At 47.3% G+C, this 19,898-nt stretch overlaps 1 protein-coding gene across 1 annotated transcript; it reads right to left on the reverse strand.

Moving 5' to 3' along the window:
* Positions 1-9,770: 9,770 nt before the first annotated feature.
* Positions 9,771-19,231, reverse strand: SLC52A3 (solute carrier family 52 member 3). The gene is made up of 3 exons (XM_063147446.1): positions 18,171-19,231; positions 16,330-16,453; positions 9,771-10,127 (listed from the first exon to the last, which is right to left on the reverse strand). Exons 1-3 carry the CDS (start codon positions 19,229-19,231, stop codon positions 9,915-9,917), a joined length of 1,398 nt encoding a protein of 465 aa, XP_063003516.1. The 3' UTR covers positions 9,771-9,914.
* Between the last annotated feature and the right edge of the window lie 667 nt (positions 19,232-19,898).

The following is a 19,898-nucleotide window of genomic DNA, read 5'->3' on the forward strand; positions in this document are numbered from 1 at the left end:
GCCTCTCCAGAAGATCTCAAAGCACGGGCAGGCTCATAAGGGAGAATACGGTCTTTCAAATAACCTGGACCCGAGCCATAGAGGGCTTTATAGGTCATAACCAGCACTTTGAATTGTGCCCGGAAACAGACTGGAAGCCAGTGGAGTTGTTTTAACAGGGGAGTTGTGTGCTCCCTGTAACCAGCCCCGGTCAACAATCTGGCTGAAGCTCTTTGAACCAGCTGGAGTTTCCGAACACTCTTCAAAGGCAGCCCCACGTAGAGCGCGTTACAGTAATCCAATTGGGATGTAACTGAGGCATGTGTCACCGTGGCCAGGTCCGACATCTCTAGGAACGGAAATGTAGGGGCTAAATACGGTGAATCTTTTGGCTTTATAGCACAATTAAGGCAGGATGCCTGGGAGTACTTCACAATCAAAGCAGATTAAAAAGTCGAAAACTTCTGAGTCCTTTGCATGCAATTCGCAGTGATTGCACAGTATAACGCTGGTGTGATAAAGCTCATAGAGTGAGTGAGTGAGTGAATGAATGAATGAATGAATACCTTGAATGAATGAATAATGAGTGTGTCAGTGGAGGCCGGTGGCTCCGATGTCAGTGGGGCGGTGAATCCGCTCCGGGTTTCAGTCAGAACTTTAAAGGAGCTAGCCAAGGTGCTTTGCATTCACACTGCTTCTGCTCCCTTGGATAGTTCTGTTACAGTTCCCGGAGTGGATTCACCATCCCACTGACTTCGGAGCCACCAGCTTCCTCTGGTGTGTGTACACAGAACGAGAGAGAGAGAGAGAGAGAGAGAGAGAGAGAATTCCACAGAACTGTGCTTCATGCAGAAGGAGGATAAGGTCACCCCAATGGAAGAAGGGCACTGACAAGGAGAAAAGATTCTCTGTAGTTCCACAGCACCCCTGCTTCTGATAGCGGTGGCTTGCCAGACACGTCTGAGAAGGGTATTTAAAAAACAACAGCCCTCTCTCGTCATTTGGTCTCAACGTCCAGGATTCAGAGGTAGGCTGCCCTCTAACATGGAGGTGATGGCCACCCATTTGGAAGGCTTTAAAAAGGGGGTTGGATAAATTCCTGGAGGCAAAAGCTATCCATGGCTACTAGCCCTGATGATTGTGTGCCATCTCCAGTATTCGAGGCAGTAAGCCTGTGTGCACCAGTTGCTGGGGAACATGGGTGGGAGGGTGCTGTTGCACCACGTCCTGCCTTGTTGGTCCCTGGCCGATGGCTGGGTGGCCCTTGTGTGAACCGAGTGCTGAACTAGCTGGACCCTCGGTCTGATCCAGCATCAGGGCACTTCTGATGTTCTTATGGAGGTTCTATCGTCACGGCTAATAGGGTCAGAATGTGGCAACAGCAACTCTGTATGGATAATGCCTTTTTTAAAAAAGATCAGTGCTCAAGATTTGCTCATCCTGACTTCGGGGCTGAACAGAAAGGGTGATGTGGCAGCTGATTCCTAGCCTCCAGCTTGCCCTGTGCCCGAGCTCAGCGGTTGGTATTTAATGGGACCATTGGGGGGTGGGTGGGGGCGCTGTCTCCGCCTGGCAGGTGAAGGGGTTGTACTTGCCGTCCTGCGGCATCGAGAACGCCCGCAGCGCTCTAGGCCGCCAAGCTGCCCGGATGGCAAGTGGGTCGCTCCGTCGCTCCTTTTGCCACCCCTGCTGGCTCTCTCTTCCTGATTGATGATGCAGACAATGGAGTTGACACCCACTGCCTAATTGTGATTAAATGCAAGAGAGAGAGATACACACACACCACTACAAAGGCATCACAGTGTGTGTGTGTGTGTGTGTATACATGTGTCTCTATGTTGTTGTAAAGCCTCCTCAGGAGGTTAAAGAACAGCTTTAGTGGAGGAAAAAACTGCTGGCAGCTGCAAAATGGGCACAGGGAGAGGACCCCTCCCGGCGAAGCCCCATTCTCAAAGAGGGAACAAGAAGATGCTACTGGTGAATAAAGAAAAATAAAAATAGGAAGGAGCTATTAGGAGCACCCTCAGATCTGTGAAGATGGAAAAATCAAGTTGGCAATTCAAGAGAGGGTAGAAAAGAAGAGAAAAACGGAAGAAGCATGTTCAAATAATATGGCGATACACGTTCCGGAGACCTTGCTGGTTTATTTTCCGAAGTGACGCTGCAAATTTCTTTCAGTCTAAATGCCTCCATCATGAATGTTATGTCATGCAGAGAATCACTTGCAAAGCTGATGCCCGTTTCAGCCAAAGTGGGCTTTGTATTTGGAACAGCGGAAACAGCAAATGCAAAAGCCAGGCTTCTAAAAACAAAGAAGCCCTTCAGTGCTCAAAGTTCGACATTGTGCCATCCCTCAGACCAGCCCTGTGCTGTAGTAGCCAAGTAGAAGTCCCATTTCCCAGACAGAAAGTAGGGTGACCATATGAAAAGGAGGACTGGGCAGGATCCATGCTACTGCTTTAAAACAGTTTAAAACAGTATTGACAACTGTTGGGGGCCCAGGACACGCTCCATATACAGTTTTCAAACTGTTTTCAAACTGTCATATCCTGCTTGGTGTGGATCTGGCCCCAGTACCTTTAACAGTTGCATAGAGAGGGGAATTTCAGCAGGTGTTCCTTTGTATGCATGCAGAACCTGGTGAAATTCCCTCTTCGCCACAGTTAAAGCTGCAAAAGCCCTGCCTTCTCGACCAGACACAAAAGAGGGCAGGGCTCCTGCAGGTTTAATTGTTGTGATGAAGAGGGAATTTCACCAATTTCTACATGTATAGGGTGACCCTATGAAAAGGAGGACAGGGCTCCTGTATCTTTAACAGTTGTATTGAAAAGGCAATTTCAGCAGGTGCTATTTGTATATATGGGGAACCTAGTGAAATTCCCTCTTCATCACAACACGTAAAGCTGCAGGTGTCCTGCCTTCTTTTAAATCTGGTCACTCTAGTATAGCTCCTGCACCTTTAACTGTTGTGATGAAGAGGGAATTTCACCAGGTTCTCTGTATATACAACTGACACCTGCTGAAATTCCATTTTATATGCAACTGTTAAAGATACAGGAGCTCTGTCCTCCTTTTCATATGGTCACTCTATACATGCCTACAAATGGCACCTGCTGAAATTCCCCTTTCTATGCAACTGTTAAAGATACAGGAGCCCTGTCCTCCTTTCCATAGGGTCACCCTATGTTGGGAGAAATTGGGTGGAGCCAGGAGAAAGGAGATGGGGGCTTACTGGGAACCCTGGAGGACTGGATTTGCCTTCTCAACTCCACCCCACCATGATTTAAGGGGACAGTGCACAGTGATTTCACTGTGCATAAGTACAATACACCTGGTATACTACAGTGCTCAGATACAAAAGAGGGCAGGGCTTCTGCATAACTGTTGTGATGAAGAGGGAATTTCAGCAGGTGCTGCATGCATACAAATGACACCTGCTGAAATCCCCTTTTCTATACAACTGTTAAAGATACTGGAGCCCTGTCCTCCTTTCCATAGGGCCACCCTAGTAAACGTTGCACAGTGCTGATTTAAATTTGTTTGTTCCACACTTCATTCTCCATTTTATATGACCCTGTGGGCACAATCCCTCCCTCCTGGGGTCTGAATCTGCCATCCTGGGTTCCAAGATGGCAAAAGCCCCTTCCTCCGTCCCCGTCCCCGGCCCCTTTCCTCCAACAGCTGTTCATTTGGGGGTTTACGGGGTTTTGTAGTGTTTCCCCCACCCAATTTTAAAAAATTGAACTGCTTCTTCTAAGGCTTAGTTACAGGCAGTGAAAGCTTTAAGTTAAAATACGTTGGGTGGTGGGATTTGGTTTTTGTTTGTATTTTGGCCCTGCCCCCTTTATTTATTTTATTTATTTATTAAACTTATATACCGCTCCCATAGCCAGGGCTCTCTGGGCGGTTTTACAGAAATTGACTTTGGCTCCGCCCACCACCGGAATGTGCGTGGGGGGCGCCCTCGAGAGCTTCTCTGAAATTGAATTTAGGCCTTCAAGCTGCAACGGGTTCCATACCCCTACTATAAAATTGGCAGAAGCAAATGTTACACACATGGCTGGCCTGAACATTTACAAACGTCAGGATTTTCTTATCTTTTTCAGATCTGTTATGGCCATTTGCTTAATTTGGAATTGAATGAATTAGCTAGTCAAAAAATCAGCATTCAAAGTTTTCGACATTTAAGAACATAAGAACATCAGAAGAGCCCTGATGCTGGATCAGACCAAGGGTCCAGCTACTCCAGCACTCTGTTCACACAGTGGCCAACCAGCCATTGGTCAGGGATGAAATAAGCAGGACACGGGTGCAACAGCACCCTCCCACCCATGTTCCCCAACAACTGGTGTATATTGGCTTACTGATACTGGAGGTACCACATAGCCATCAGAACTAGTAGCTATTGATACCCTTCTCTTCCAGGAATTTATCCCATAGGAATTCCTATAACATATCCACAAGATCGTCAAGAGGGAACTGGAACTGAGGATTTCAAATTAGCACCTGGGAAAATGTAGTGAGAGAATCAGTAGCGACGGATGAGCTTTCCCTAAAGAATTGGAGAACTTGGCTGCTACTGATTGACCAGTACCAGTTCAGTGGCAGACACGTAGTATGGAAGCTACAAAATTGGAATAGTAGAACCAGAGTAAGAACATTGTTCTCTAAAGCTACAGCGCCATCTGGTGGATCTCAGCTGCAATTCTTGAATAATTCTTGAATTATTCCCTGAAATCTGAAAATCACGTCAAGTAAGGGTGGACAGACTTGTGGGATCTACTTTGCCTTTTTTAAAACTAGAAAATCAGGAGCCACCAGCCAAAGCCTGGTTCAAAAGTCACGTAGAATTCAAGAATTCTGAGCATAGGAGTACCAGAATTAAATGGAACTCACTAACGTGTTCAGAGGAGGGCAACCAGGATGATCAGGGGTCTGGAAACAAAACCCTATGAAGAGAGACTGAAAGAACTGGGCATGTTTAGCCTGGTGAAGGGAAAATTGAGGGGAGAGATGATAGCACTCTTCAAATACTTAAAAGGTTGTCACACAGAGGAGGGCCAGGATCTCTTCTTGATCCTCCCATAGTGCAGGACACGGAATAACGAGCTCAAGTGAAAGGAAGCCAGATTCCAGCTGGACATCAGGAAAAACTTCCTGACTGTTAGAGCAGTACGACAATGGAATCAGTTACCTAGGGAGGTGGTGGGCTCTCCCACACTAGAGGCCTTCCAGAGGCAGCTGGACAACCCTCTGTCAGGGATGCTTTAGGGTGGATTCCTGCATTGAGCAGGGGGTTGGACTCGATGGCCTTGTAGGCCCCTTCCAACTCTGCTATTCTATGATTCTATGAACACTTCTCTGCCTCATTTCTGCATTATAATTTAGGGCAGGAGGGGAGTCATTTCATTCCTGCAGTTGTTAAACAATCAGAATTCAGAAATCCTGAATTCAGAAGGCTATCAACGGCTACTTGTTCTGATGGCTCTATGCTATCTCCAGCAGCAGAGGCAGTAAGCCTATGTGTGCCAGTTGCTGGGGAACATGGGTGGGAGGGTGCTGTTGCACTCATATCATCAGAACATTAGAAGAGCCCTGCTGGATCAGCCCAAGGGTCCATCTAGTCCAGGGTTCTGTTCACACAGTGGCCAACCAGCTGTCGACCAAGGAACCGCAAGCAGGACACTTTGCAACAGCACCCTCCCACCCATGTTCCCCGGCAACTGGTGTATATAGTCTTACTGCCTCTGCTGCCTGTGGGTTTCCCACGGGCCACTGTGTGAACAGAATGCTGGACTAGATGGACCCTCGGTCTGATGCAGCATCAGGGCTCTTATGTTCTTGTAGATCTAGAACAAGAGTAAGGTATAACAATTGACCAACATCCAAAAATTTCTTCATTAATGGGACAAAAAAGAACTTTTGTTTTAAAACATCAACGGTGGGAGAAACTGAAACTGATGCCCAGGAAGGCGGCTTTGAGTCCTTTGCTCTTAAAAGTCTGGCATTTAATCTCTGTGAACTCAACCGTGTTGCCACCTCTCTCTTTTTTCTGACAGGCTCCTTATATTTAACAGCTACTTGACACAGGGAGCTACAACGCGGTTCCCTCTCCATGCTGGGGCATAGCTGCACCTGTTGAATTTCATTGGTGCAAATGCCTGGGAATTTCATTTTGGTTCATTTTTTATAAGAACTTTACCAAAATCCATACAAAAATGTTTCTCCCGACGTGAACCTACCCGTACACTACGCTCAACATCTAAGGTCCTCCTCTGAGTGCCTACTTCGAGGGAAGCTCGGAGGATGGCAACCAGGGAGAGGGCCTTTTCAGTGGTGGCCCCCCAATTATGGAATGATCTGCCCTTGCCTGGCGCCAACGTTGTTATCTTTTCGGTGCCAGGTCAAAACTTTCCTCTTCTCCCAGGCATTTAACAGCATTTTACAATGCTACGTTTGTTTATTTTTTAATGGACCCCAGAACTGTTGTTGTTTAAATGGATATTATTATTATTATTATTATTATTATTTATTTATATAGCACCATGGATACCGTATTTCTTCGATTCTAAGATGCCATCGATTGTAAGACGCACACTAATTTCAGTACCACCAACAGGAAAAAAGCTTTGATTCTAAGAAATAATAAACACACCCACGCTTCTAAGACGCACCCCGTTTTTAGAGATGTTTACATGGGGAAAAAAGTGTGTCTTAGAATCTAAGAAATACGGTACTGTTGTTTTTTATATTTTGTATACTTTTTAATGCTCACTGTTTTTAACTTTTGTAAACCGCCCAGAGAGCTTCAGCTGTGGGGTGGTATATAAATTTAATAAATAAAATAAATAAATAAATAATAAATAAAAAAATGAAAGAACTCGAGATTTTAAAAACAGTGGATGCAGGAGAAAGTGAAGCTGACAAATGCATCAATTCCTCATCAATGGGTAAAGGGCCTCTTTGTAGCTCTAGAATCTAGATATATGTGTATTAATGAATTTTCCAAGTCCAGTTGACATATGGTTCCGGTTCTGTTTCTGTGTCCTAAAGAATAGCAGCCAGATTAATCTGAAGTGGAGGCCACATTTTATTTTATTTTTATTTTTTTAAAAGGCCTGAATTAACAAAGGCCCTTGGTCTATAGAACCTGATCAGCAAGACTAGCTCTAGTAAAATGTTTGCCTTTCTCCTCCGACCCTTTGATCTTGTTGTGTTTCAACAAAGGAACAGTTAAAAAAGAGATTTCTACTCCACCTTTTCGTCCTTCCACTCCCAGACCAAAATGTCATGCCACCAGGGCTCCTTTCCAGGGCTCAGTTTAGCAGGGGGGCGGAGAAGAGGCAACATCCCCTTACCTTACGTGGACCCTTCCCTAAGCTACTATTTTGGAAGGGTATGTGTGTGTGTGTGTGTGTGTGCGCGCGCATGGTGTGGCTTTTTTAATTATTGTGGGGAGTCAGGGGATGGAGTTTGTGGATTTCATTAAGCCCCCACCACCAATTGCGGGTGGTGGTGGTGAATTTCTCTATAATTCAAGTCCTGATCCTTCCTTACGCCATTAAAAACCACAGACACCCCCCCAGTCACTAAATTCTCACCAAACAGGTCTGCAGATATGTCACAATCGCAGTGAGTTTATGCAAAGCAGCATGGACTAAACGAACTGCACCGTATCAGGAAATCATGCAAAGCAAATTCCCCTTAGAGCGGTGTCAGTACACTCCTGTGTGCTTCAATGCGCCCAGACAACTTTCTTCAGTGCTTAATCATGCCTCTGTGTGTCTCCTACGATTTCCTTATACTGTTCAGTTTATGCCTCTGGCTTCCCATACTGAAAGACATCAGAAGAGCCATGCCAGATTGGATCACGAGCCAATCAAGCCCTGTATCCTGTTTCCAAGAGTGCACAGCTGAAGTGCTTCCAAGAAGAACACATGCAGCAGGCTAGGAGGACAACAGATAAGCCATAATCCCATCTCAGGTGGCCAATAGGGCAACACATTCTCAACTGAAAAGCTCGGTATATAATATAAATTGTTTATATAATATAAACAATTATATTTATGTCGCGAATTTTGGAGTGGGTTTTCTGCATCAGGCAGTGAAATGTTTCTGGGCTGACTCTCACCCAAGCAGAAAAGGTCTCATGTTCTTTCCCCCTTGCACGGCCTTCTCCAACCTGGTGCCTTCTAGATATATTGGACTACAACTCCCATCACCCACAGGGCTCAGTCCTGGGCCCAGTGCTCTTCAACGTTTTTATTAATGATTTGGATGAGGAGGTGCAGGGAACGCTTATGAAATTTGCAGTTGACACAAAATTGGGTGGGATAGCGAATACCCTGGAAGACAGAAACAAACTTCAAAGTGGTCTTGATAGGCTGGAGTGCTGGGCTGAAAACAACAGAATGGAATTTAATAGGGATAAAGGCCAAGTTCTACATTTAGGAAATAGAAACCAAAGGCGCAGTTACAAGATGGGGGATACTTGGCTCAGCAGTACTACAAACTAGAAGGATCTTGGAATTGTTGTAGATCACAAGATGAATATGAGCCAACAGTGCGATATGGCTGCAAGAAAGGCCAATGCTATTTTGGGCTGCATTAATAGAAGTATAGCTTCCAAATCACGTGAGGTACTGGTTCCTCTCTATTCGGCCTTGGTCAGGCCTCATCTAGAGTATTACGTCCAGTTCTGGGCTCCACAATTCAAGAAGGACGCAGACAAGCTGGAGCGTGTTCAGAGGAGAGCAACCAGGATGATCAGGGGTCTGGAAACATAGCCCTATGAGGAGAGACTGAAAGAACTGGGCATGTTTAGCCTGGAGAAGAGAAGGTTGAGGGGAGACATGAAAGCACTTTTCAAATACTTAAAAGGTTGTCACACAGAGGAAGGCCAGGATCTCTTCTCGATCCTCCCAGAGTGCAGGACACGGAATAACGGGCTCAAGTGACAGGATTCCAGCTGGACATCAGGAAAAGCTTCCTGACTTTTAGAGCAGTATGACAATGGAATCAGTTGCCTAGGGAGGTTGTGGGCTCTCCCACACTAGAGGCCTTCAAGAGGCAGCTGGACAACCACCTGTCAGGGATACTTTAGGGTGGATTCCTGCATTGAGCAGGGGGTTGGACTCAATGGCCTTGTAGGCCCCTTCCAACTCTGCTATTCTATGATTCTATGGTACCAGGCTGGAGAAGGCTGTGCCAGGGTCGTCTCTTGTTGCTCTTAGCTGAGGACTGCAGCGCCTCCCTCCACTCTTTGCTCCGGGCGGCTGCGTTATCTGAATTGCACTTCTCAAGAACAGAATCAGCCATTTTGCATACCATGAAAAACCTCCTCCATGTGGGTTAGGAAGCAGTGTGTGTTGCACCATCTGTCTGGGGTCTCCATGATTCCCCCTGCCATTTCACCAGTCTGTCATGCATGCTCGTGCAGTCTCCACAATCGGTGGCCAAATGGCCAGTGGGACTGGATGCAAAGCCTGTGTTGTCTCTTGAACCCTTGACTACAGAATACAGGCTCCCCCAAGGGTGTGTTGGCAACTTAATTGATTTATTTCCATGGTTATATACCGCTCTCTTGCAGGGATCTTAACACAGGCCTGCAGCAGGGTTCCCTCTCATCCAAAGAAGGAGTGCTAAGGGTGCTGTGTAGAGGGTGCTCTCTTCTTAGGGGGGAGAGTGCAAAATTCACCCACTGTCTCTGAACAGGAGAGTGAGCATACCTGTCCCCCACCCCACCCCAGGTCAACTTGCCTGTTTCATCCTACAGAAACACACTACTAGCTTGAAAAGTTCGCCAACGTCTTATCTTCCTTGTCTGTGGAAGGAAGGAAGGAGACCACTTGGCTCCTGCATCTGTTCGAGAGGCGCTTCCGCACAAAAGCCACGCTCGGTAAGGCCCTGGTAACGGTTCCTGTTTCCTTCTGAAGTCACGCCGGGCACTGGAAGCTGCAGAAGTCGGCGGACTTGAAGAGGCTGTAGATGTTCACCAAGGGAAACATGGTCAAGGCTCCCAACAAAGAGCCCAGCTGCTCCATCGCTCCGTACCACACGAGGGCGCTCTGGCTCTGGCTTCGGAGGATCACCCCTGTCATCACCTTGACATAACTGAGCATCCCGGTAAAGAGCACCCATGAGATCACCTACGGACACAGAAAGGATGTGGGTCTGCGTGGATCTATAAACCTCTGCGCTTGTATTACTTTCCCAGTCAAAGGCTGAGAAATGCCAGCTCTTTGCTTTAACAGTGTCTTGAAAGGAAAGGAACCTCTCGTGCAAGCACTGAGTCATTACTGACTCTTGGAGGGACGCCAGCTTTCGCTGACGTTTTCTTGGCAGGCCTTATAGCGGGGTGGTTTGCCGTTGCCTTCCCCGGCCGTTATTACCTTTCCCCCAGCTAACTGGGGACTCATTTTACCGACCTCGGGAGGATGGAAGGCTGAGTCAACCCGAGCCGGCTGCCTGAAACCAGCTTCCGCTGGGATCGAACTCAGGCCGTGGAGAGAGTTTCAGCTGCAGAAACTGCTGCTTTACTGCTTTGCGCCACACGAGGGCTTAGCTTAGAAAAGTGGTGATTGAGGAGAGACATGATAGAGGCATACAAAAAGTTGTACGGTGTGGAGAAAGATAGGGAGACACTTTTCTCCCTCTCTGGTAATGCTAGAACTCAACAGGGTCCTCCCATGTAGTTGATTGGTGGGAGATTCAGGACAGATCAAAAGAAGGCCTTCTTCACACAGTATATATTTAAACTACGGAATTCACTTCTGCAAGACATAGAATCATAAGAATCCATTAAGAAAATTAGAAAGAATTAAATATCAGTTGAGGGAATTTGAGGAAATTACAGGGTTAAAAATAAATTGGTCTAAATCAGAGATGATGTTGTTTAACTATACCAAGAAGGAAGAAAAGGATTGGGAATTTAAGGGAATGGAATTGAAAGTTAAGAATGAGATTAAATATTTGGGAATTAAAATTACAAAAAATTTAGAGAATCTTGAAAAGGAAAATTTAACGAGGTTAAAGAAAGAGGTATTAGAGAAATTGGAGAAATATAAAAGATTAAATTTATCTTGGTTCGGAAGAATAGCCTTAATAAAAATGAAGATATTAGCTAAAATTAATTTTGTATTTAGAATGTTACCTATAAAAATATCAGAAACCGAGATAAAAAGTTGGCAAAATATTATTAATAAATATTGTAATGGAGAAAAGAGAGCAAGAGTGAATAAAAATAATTGGTACCTAAGCCAAAAAAAGGGGGGAATGGGTCTCCCAAACATAAAATTATACTACGTAGCAAATAGATTAAGACATGTTGTAGAAGCAATTATGGGAGTAGGAGATTTATATTGGATGGAAGAAAAAACCATAAATAAGGTAGAGATGAATTTGGAGAATGTTTTTTTTAAAGACGGAGGAAGAAAGTGGGTTGGAAGTATAGATAATCCACTCCTGAGGACTCAATGGGAAATTTGGAGTAAATTTAAAGGGAAGCTGCTTCCGAGCAACTCTCCCTTAGCACCGATAATAATGTTAAAGAATTTCCCAGAGGATCTAAAGGGTAGATTATGTAAAATATTAAAAGAGAAAAATAAAATAAGATTAAAGGATTGGGTAAGAGATATTAAAACAAGAGAGGATATGGAAAATTTGTTAAAGGAGAAGAAGCTATCTTGGCTAGAATATGGTCAATTAGAGCAATGGAATAAAAAGTGGATTAAAGATAATAGAATGTGCAGAAAGATGACGAGGTTTGAAGAATTAGTAGTAAGTAAGGAGGAAGGGAAAGGAGGGAGTATAGTTTCAAAAGGATTAATGAGTGAAATATACAAAATATTGTTAGAGAAGGAGTTTAGAGAGAATACAGAGAAAATGGTTTGGGAATCAGATTTGAAGATACAAATAGGGCGACAGAGCTGGGAGGGACTATGGAAACAAAGAGTGTTGAGAAGTTTATCAGTAAGAATAAAGGAGAATTATTTTAAAATCCTATGGAGGTGGTACCTAACCCCGGTTAGATTGAATAAGATAAGTGATCAACATTCAGCAAATTGTTGGAGAGGTTGTGGGGAAAAAGGAACGTATTTACATATGTGGTGGCAATGCAAATATGTACAAAGATTATGGAAGATGGTGTTCTCAGAAATTGAAGAAATAGTGGGAATGAAAATAGAACAAACACCAAAAATAGCATTGCTGTCACTATTTGAAGATATAAAGTGTGGAAAAGGAACTATAGAGCTGCTATCGAATTTGTTGGTTGCAGCACGACTGATGGTAGCTAGGAACTGGAAGGTCCAAGGGGAATATTCTATTGAGGAATGGTACGAAGAAGTATGGGACATAGCCATTAATGATAAACTGACATGTAATATTAAGTGGAGAAAAGGCGTAACTAAAATAAATGAGTTCGAAGGAATTTGGAAACAGTTCCTAGTGTTTGTGTTTACTAAGGGAAGTGGGAAACCACCAGCAGAAGAAACGATTAGATTTTGGACTCAAGAATGATCCCGAGGTGGGGGGTGCACTTTTATGTTAAGAACGAAGATGTTGTAGTATGATAAGGTATATGTAATAGTTTTTGATATTTGTACTCAACAATCATTCAATATGTATGCAGCAGATATTTGATGTTTTTTTTTTCTTATTGTGTTTTGTTTCAGTTATATTTTGGTAATGTTTATCTATGTTTAATAAAAAAAAAAGACATAGAATCATAGAATTAGGGTGACCATATTTTGGAAACCAAAAAGGAGGACAACATGGTCGCCCCCAAGGGGGCGTGTCCAGTACCAAGGGGGCGTGCCCACCCGAACATAGCCTTGGTCACATGTCTGATTTTACAGCACACATTTAAGACAAATCTGTTCTACATAACTTGTTAATATTAAAATCACTGAAATAACGAATAAGTGAGAGATTCAATGTATCTGAAATTAACTTCACTCACTCCTACTTTTGTTGGTTTTGCTGTACTTTGAAGCTTTTGCTATACTCTGTATGTTACATTCTCCCCTTCCCTCAAATATCTTTTCTGACTGTATCTTCACTCATTGCAAGCTGCTGCTGCTGTTGTTAACAGGGTTTGCTACTGCCCCAGATCTGTTTCAAATTTGGTATGGCTAAAGCTCTACCTAAAAGCTATCATGGTGCCAACTTTCAGCTCTTTATCTTTAAAAATGTCAATTTAAAAAATAATATTTTTAAAACCTAATTTTTAAAAAAATTCTTAAAAAATCAATGGATGAACGTATCTGTTTCAAATTTGGTGTGGCTAAAGCTCTACCTAAATCCTTTCATGGTGCAAAGTTTCATCTCTTTATCTTTAAAAATGACAATTTAAATAATAATAATTTTAAAACCTCAATTTAAAAAAAAATCCTAAAAAATCAATGGATGAACGGATCTGTTCCAAATTTGGTATGACTGAAGCCCTTCCTAAGAGATACCATTGTGCCAAGTTTCATGTCTTTATCTTAAAAAATGACAGAGTTATAAGCATTTTTGTTAATTGGCATTAGAGCTGCTCTTTGAAAAAAAATCTGGATTTCCCATTCCCCTCCCAGATTTGCCATCAAAAACCCGGACAAATCCGGGCAAATCCGGTCATATGGTCACCCTAATAGAATAGCAGAGTTGGAAGGGGCCTACAAGGCCATCGAGTCCAAACCCCTGCTCAATGCAGGAATCCAGCCTGAGATGGTCACCAATTTGGATGGCTTTAAAAGGAGATGGGGCCAATTCCTGGAGGAGAAAGCTCTCAGTGGCTACAGGTCTGGATGGCTATGCGCTAGATCCAGTATCAGTGTGCCTATGTACACCAGTTGCTGGGGAACATAGACAAGAGGGTTCTGTTGCACTCATGTCCCACTTGTGGGCTTCACAGTTGGAAGACACTGGAGGCCTTCAAGAGGCAGCTGGACAACCATCTGTCAGGGATGCTTTCGGGTAGATTCCTGCCTTGAGCAGGGGGTTGGACTCGATGGCCTTGTAGGCCCCGTCCAACTCTGCTATTCTATGATTCTATGAATCTTTTCAAACTACCATTCATCCATTTGATGATCCTCCCAGAGTGCAGGGCATGGAATAACGGGCTCAAGTGACAGGAAGCCAGATTCCGGCTGGACATCATGAAAAACTTCCTGGCTGTTAGAGCAGTACAACAACGAAACCAGTTCCCTAGGGAGGTTGTGGGCTCTCCCACATTAGAGGCCTTCAAGAGGCAGCTGGACAACCACCTGTCAGGGATGCTTTAGGGTGGATTCCTGCATTGAGCAGGGGGTTGGATTCAATGGCCTTAAAGGCCCCTTCCAACACTACTATTCTATGATTCTATGATTTAATTAGAGGGATCTGGAGATGAAGGAGAAATTAGATCGGTTTCCATCTGGGTGAAAACTTACCTAATTTTTCACTTCCGCACTTATACTTGGGCTGAAATTCAAGTTATCCTTCAAAATTTGCACTTCTCCAGATTTTGTGATGGAGTTCTCCAATCAAAAACGCATACAGAAATGCATATGTTATCTACACGTCTCTCATCTCCCCACTAAAGTTTTTCCCTAAACCCCAAATCTGGCCATTTCTGATGGGTTTGCTTGCCCTTTTCATCCCCCCCCTCTCCTTTCCAGTTCTAAATATTTTTGCATCCAGTCGAACCCACATGGGGCCTCTTCCTGGCAAACCCTGACGAGAAGTGTTGTGGGTGAGTGAGCCATCCTCAGCCAATAAGATTCCAGGAGCCAGGCTGATCTCGACGCAGCTTCTCCAAATAATCGGGCTCCTTGGTGCATTAAAGTAACTTGCTTGCTAATTGGTCCAGTGAAGGGACAAAGAAAATGTGTAAAACAACACAAGAGTCTGAGAAGTGGTTTAAGGTAGTCCCTGGTTTAAATCACCCATGAATTACTTAGATAGTTGGCTGAGAAAGAGAAGCCGCTTGGCCGGCAGCTCAACTCGTTGGAAACTGCGCCAGACTTGTAAAAACCCAGTTGGCTGGTTTCCTTATGGCAGGGTTGTGGAACCCCAGCCTCCAGGCCGAATCTGGCCCACGGAGGTCCTGCACCTGGCTCGTGGAGCCATTTTGGAGTTCCTCCGGTGGGGGGCTTGGGGCGCCCCCTGGAGGAACTGCCCCAGACGAATCCCCATTGTTCTCTCAAATTGGAGATAACAGCAGAGATTCCCCTGCTCACTGCTCCTCCTCCCAATTGGGTAATCCCTACTGTTATCTCCCACCCAAAACCAGAGATAACAGTGAGGTAGCAGACAGTGGGGGACTCAGCTTGCACTAGGATGAGGGGATGAGTCCTTTTCCCATAGGCCTTGTGTAGCAAGGAATGATTGCTTCTAGGTAACGAAGAAACACTGGAGTTCCTTTCAAATGGGCTAGGAACCTTCCTAGCAGGGCCGGTGCCAGGCTTTTTTGCGCCCTAGGCAAGGTGAGCCGCTTTCACCCCCCCGTCCAAAGCGTACACCACCACCACCACCCCACCGTACACCCCACCCCACCCCAGGCAGGCAGAGACAGGTGGAGATGGGGGCTGCGTTACCTTTCCCTCGCCCGAAGTCATCCCGGCTTGGCTTCAGCTGGGCGGGATGCTGCGGTGGGGCGAGCGGGCAGGCGTCCGGCGTGCCTGGATGCCAGAATGTGGAGCTGTCCGTTCGCGCGCCCCCCCCCCCCCCCCGCCCGTGTCCCAGCTTGGCTTTGGCTGGGCGGGCCCAGCTGAAGCCAAGCCGGGATGCTGGGGGGTGAGTGGGCAAACATGGAGCCGTCCATTCGCCTCCCCACCCCAGCATCCTGGCTTGGCTTTGGCTGGGCGGGCCCAGTCGGAGCCAAGCCGGGACGCTGGTGGGGGCGGAAAACGTGGAGCCGTCCATTCACACACCCCCCTTATCCCGGCTTGGCTTTGGCTGGGCGGGCCCAGATGAAGTCAAGCTGGGATGCTGGGGGGGGGGGGCGAACGTGGAGCAGTCCGTTCAGCCTCCCCCCACCCCAGTGTCCCGGCTTGGCTTTGGCTGGGTGGGCCCAGCTGAAGCCAAGCCGGGACGCTGGGGTGGGGGGCAGAAGGGCGGCTTTGGAACGGCGCGCCCAGAAGCTGCCCTCGCTCAGCCAGAGCAGCTCTGGGAATGGGAGGGTGACTTCCGGGCGCGGCGTTCGGCGCCCCCTTACCTTGGCACCCTAGGTGGCCGCCTGACTGGCCTCTATGGCAGCGCCAGCCCTGCTTCCTAGACCCTATTTGCAAAGCTGCCGCATGACATGACACCAGTTGTCTGAGTCAATGGAACAAGGAATCACTGGACGTGTTTTTGAGCCATGGGGTGGGGGAAGGGTTTACTTACAATGAGTGCATCCCCCCAGTCCGAGTGCTGCAGCAGGGGGCACGGGCTCATTACGGCCATGCCCATGTTGTAGACACCAAACGCTGTTCCGGTGGTTGCCACTACACCCAAAACAGCGAGGGACCTGGCGAGAGAACAAAGGTGTCAGACTACAATCCCCTGTTCAAAGTGATGTCCTACCAAGAACCAAAATCCCCCAGGCATGCCGCAGTCTCTCTCTCTGAGGTGTCAGACCTTTAGGTTTAATTTCCAAGAAGCTCTGGGCAGCCACATTTCAGAGGTGGGCGTGGCCAGTGGTAAAAGAGGCGGAGCCAAAAACATCAACATTCCCAGCCTATTTCAGCTTAAATCTCTCACTGACAGTAACGGAGCCCTTGGAGAGCCACTGAACATTGAGCAGGGGGAGGGGGGTAGCCAAGAATTCACCCAACAGTTGGTAGCCAGGGGGAAGCCGGGGGGGGGGGGGGCTGGGCAGGGGGCTGGGCACCAGGCAGTGGAGGCTGGTGGCTCTGATGTCAGTGGGGCAGTGAATCCATTCCTGGTTTCAGTCAGGACCAGACAGGACGCTAAAGGAACGATTCCAGGCGCTTCGCATTCACACTGCTTCACACCTCAGATCGCTCCTTTAGAGTTCTCACTGATCCTTACTAGAGATACAAAATCTCCGGAAATATTGAAGCCGGTTTTTTCCAGCCACCCCCCCCCCCCCCATTTTCCTTTGGAAGTTTCACACTTCGCAAGACTGCCTGGTCCAGTACAGCTCTATCATGTCTCAAAATTATGCCTGGGGTGGAGAATGTGGGTAGGGAGACATTTTTCTCCCTCTCCCATAGTATTAGAACCCAAAGGGGTCATCATCCCATGAAGCTGATGGGTGGGAGATTCCACAGATCAAAGGAAGGACTTCTTCACACAGCGCAGAGTTAAACTCTGGAATTCACTACCACAAGATGTAGTGATGGCCACCAACATGGATGGCTTTAAATGGGGGTCCAACCAATTCATAGAATTATAGAATAGCAGAGTTGGAAGGGGCCTACAAGGCCATCGAGTCCAACCCCCTGCTCATTGCAGGAATCCACCCTAAAGCATCCCTGACAGAGGGTTGTCCAGCTGCCTCTTGAAGGCCTCTAGTGTGGGAGAGCCCACAACCTCCCTAGGTAACTGATTCCATTGTCGTACTGCTCTAACAGTCAGGAAGTTTTTCCTGATGTCCAGCCGGAATCTGGTTTCCTGTAACTTGAGCCCGTTATTCTGTGTCCTGCACTCTGGGAGGATTGAGAAGAGATCCTGACCCTCCTCTGTGTGACAACCTTTTAAGTATTTGAAGAGTGCTCTCATGTCTCCCCTCCATCTTCTCTTCTCCAGGCTAAACATGCCCAGTTCTTTCAGTCTCTCTTCATAGGGCTTGGTTTCCAGACCCCTGATCAACCTGGTTGCCCTCCTCTGAACACGCTCCAGCTTGTCTGCGTCCTTCTTGAAGTCTGGAGCCCAGAACTGGAGTTCTGGGCTCCACATTTCAAGAAGGACGCAGACAAGCTGGAGCACGTTCATGGATGATAAAGCTATTAATAGCTACTAGCCATGATGGCCAAATGCTACATCCAGTGTCAGAGGCAGTATGCCTACGTGCACCAGTTGCTGGGGAAGATACTATTGCACTTGTATGCTACTTGTGGGCTTCTTGCCCCAGGCAGCTGGTTGGACACTATATGAACAGAGTGCTGGACTAGATGCACCGTGGGTCTCATTCCGCATGGCTCTTACAATCTTAGCGGACGTGGCCAAAGAACTCTGAAAAGTTCTTTTCAAAAACCGTTGATGGGGGGCAGGCCACATACCTGCTGGGCAGAAACGTGGGAATGGTGCATGCAAGAGGATTGGCTATGGAGCTCAACGTGGCGGCCAGATGGTAGGCCATGTTGCTGTAAGGCAAGCAGGAGTAACTTTGCACCGAAGGCAGGACACCATTGGTCAGGGCATTCACCCAAGCAACAAGACAGTAGATGAAGGCAAACTTGGCTCGAGAGAAAGTGGCCTTTTCTGGATCTGCGTCATCGCCGCCTTTGGTGCCGCTCACCACCTTTCCATCCAGAGGGGCGTTTGTGAAGCCCCCTGAATCTGTTGGGCCTCGCGCATCCGCAGGAAGGTTCTGGATGGAGTGGAGGGCGATGTCACTGTAGCACAGGTTCTGCTTTGAAAGCTCCCACACCTTGGGTAGCCGGTTGAGGAAGAAGAAGGCGGTGAGACAGGAGAACATCATGGTGGATAGGATGATGAAGAAGACCAGGCTGGAGAAGTTGGCAGGGGAGTAATGAGTTTCCCAGACCTCTTCAGCCGTCACGTTGCCAAAGGTTGCGTTGCCGGCAGCCGTCGCGTTGTCGCTTGGCGTCCTTACGCGGACGCAGCTTGCAACCCCTGAGCCCTGGGCCAATGCGAAGAGGGCTGGGATTAAGCCGCTGAGGCCTTCGCCGATGAAAAAAGTGGTGATGTAGCGAGGGTGGAGGCGCGCCATGAAAGGCAGGAAGGTGACGGAAGAGGTACAGTCTACCAGCGACAGGAAGAAGACCAGGACAAAGAAAGCCGTGCTGTGCTGCTGACCGGCCATGAATGTCGTGTATTCCCAGAGGAAAGCCAAGAGAAAGCATGATATGGTGCCCGTGGAGACCACGAGGTAGATGATGGGCACTTCGTGCAGCAGGCCGGGCTTGAGCTTGTGCATGAGGGTGATGAAGAGAGGCCCAACATTGGCCAACTGGATGATGATGATGAGGTAGGAAGGAAGGTACCAGCCCTCGGGGAGCTTATTCACCAGCAGGGGGAGTTCGACCCACACACCGTTGATGGCCATCCAAGACCCTGTCCCAAAGAGGCAGGCCAGCAGGTGGGTGAGCCACGCCATGGCTCTTCTCAGCGGCCCAAGCGGAAGAACTCAATCCCTGCCAGAGAAGAGAGGTGGATTAGTAAAATCCCCATGGACGTGGGGATTTCTCAAGCAAAACCAGGGCGGCAGCTGATGAGGCACCCCTAAAAGTGGACGAACGATATAGATTTGCATAAAATTTGCATATGCTAATTCGTATGAACAGATGCGGCCTCCCCCTCCACCTCCCCACAAAAGAGCAGGCAGCCGCCTCTCCAGAGAGGTGCCCAGCCACGAATGCCACACTTTGAGGGCTTCTTCCTTAAAGCGTAGCATCATGACGTGGCCCTGGAGACTGCCTGTACAGAGGCTGCCTGGTTTCTCATCCAGGGGAGCTCTTCCAGAGCGAGAGACCAGGCAATTGGGCCACTCCAGGCTGCCTGGTTTCCTGTTGTGGGAATGTCTTCCTCTGGGAGAGTCCCCGGAATGAGAGGTTGGGCCACTCACCCACCCAATCTCTTGTTGTGGGGATGCTCTCAGAGACTGGGTGGGCAGGTGGGTAGGTGGATGGCCTCTCCAGAAAGCCCATCAGCCTGACCTCGTCCAAAGCAAGAGGTAGGACAGACGGCCTCTCTGAGGACCCACCCACCTGATCTCTCACTTTGTGAGAGAGCTCACAGATGGGGCGGCACGGAGGTGGCTGTTC

The sequence above is a fragment of the Elgaria multicarinata genome, chromosome 1 (genome assembly GCF_023053635.1).
Source record: "Elgaria multicarinata webbii isolate HBS135686 ecotype San Diego chromosome 1, rElgMul1.1.pri, whole genome shotgun sequence".
Lineage (NCBI taxonomy): Eukaryota > Metazoa > Chordata > Lepidosauria > Squamata > Anguidae > Elgaria > Elgaria multicarinata.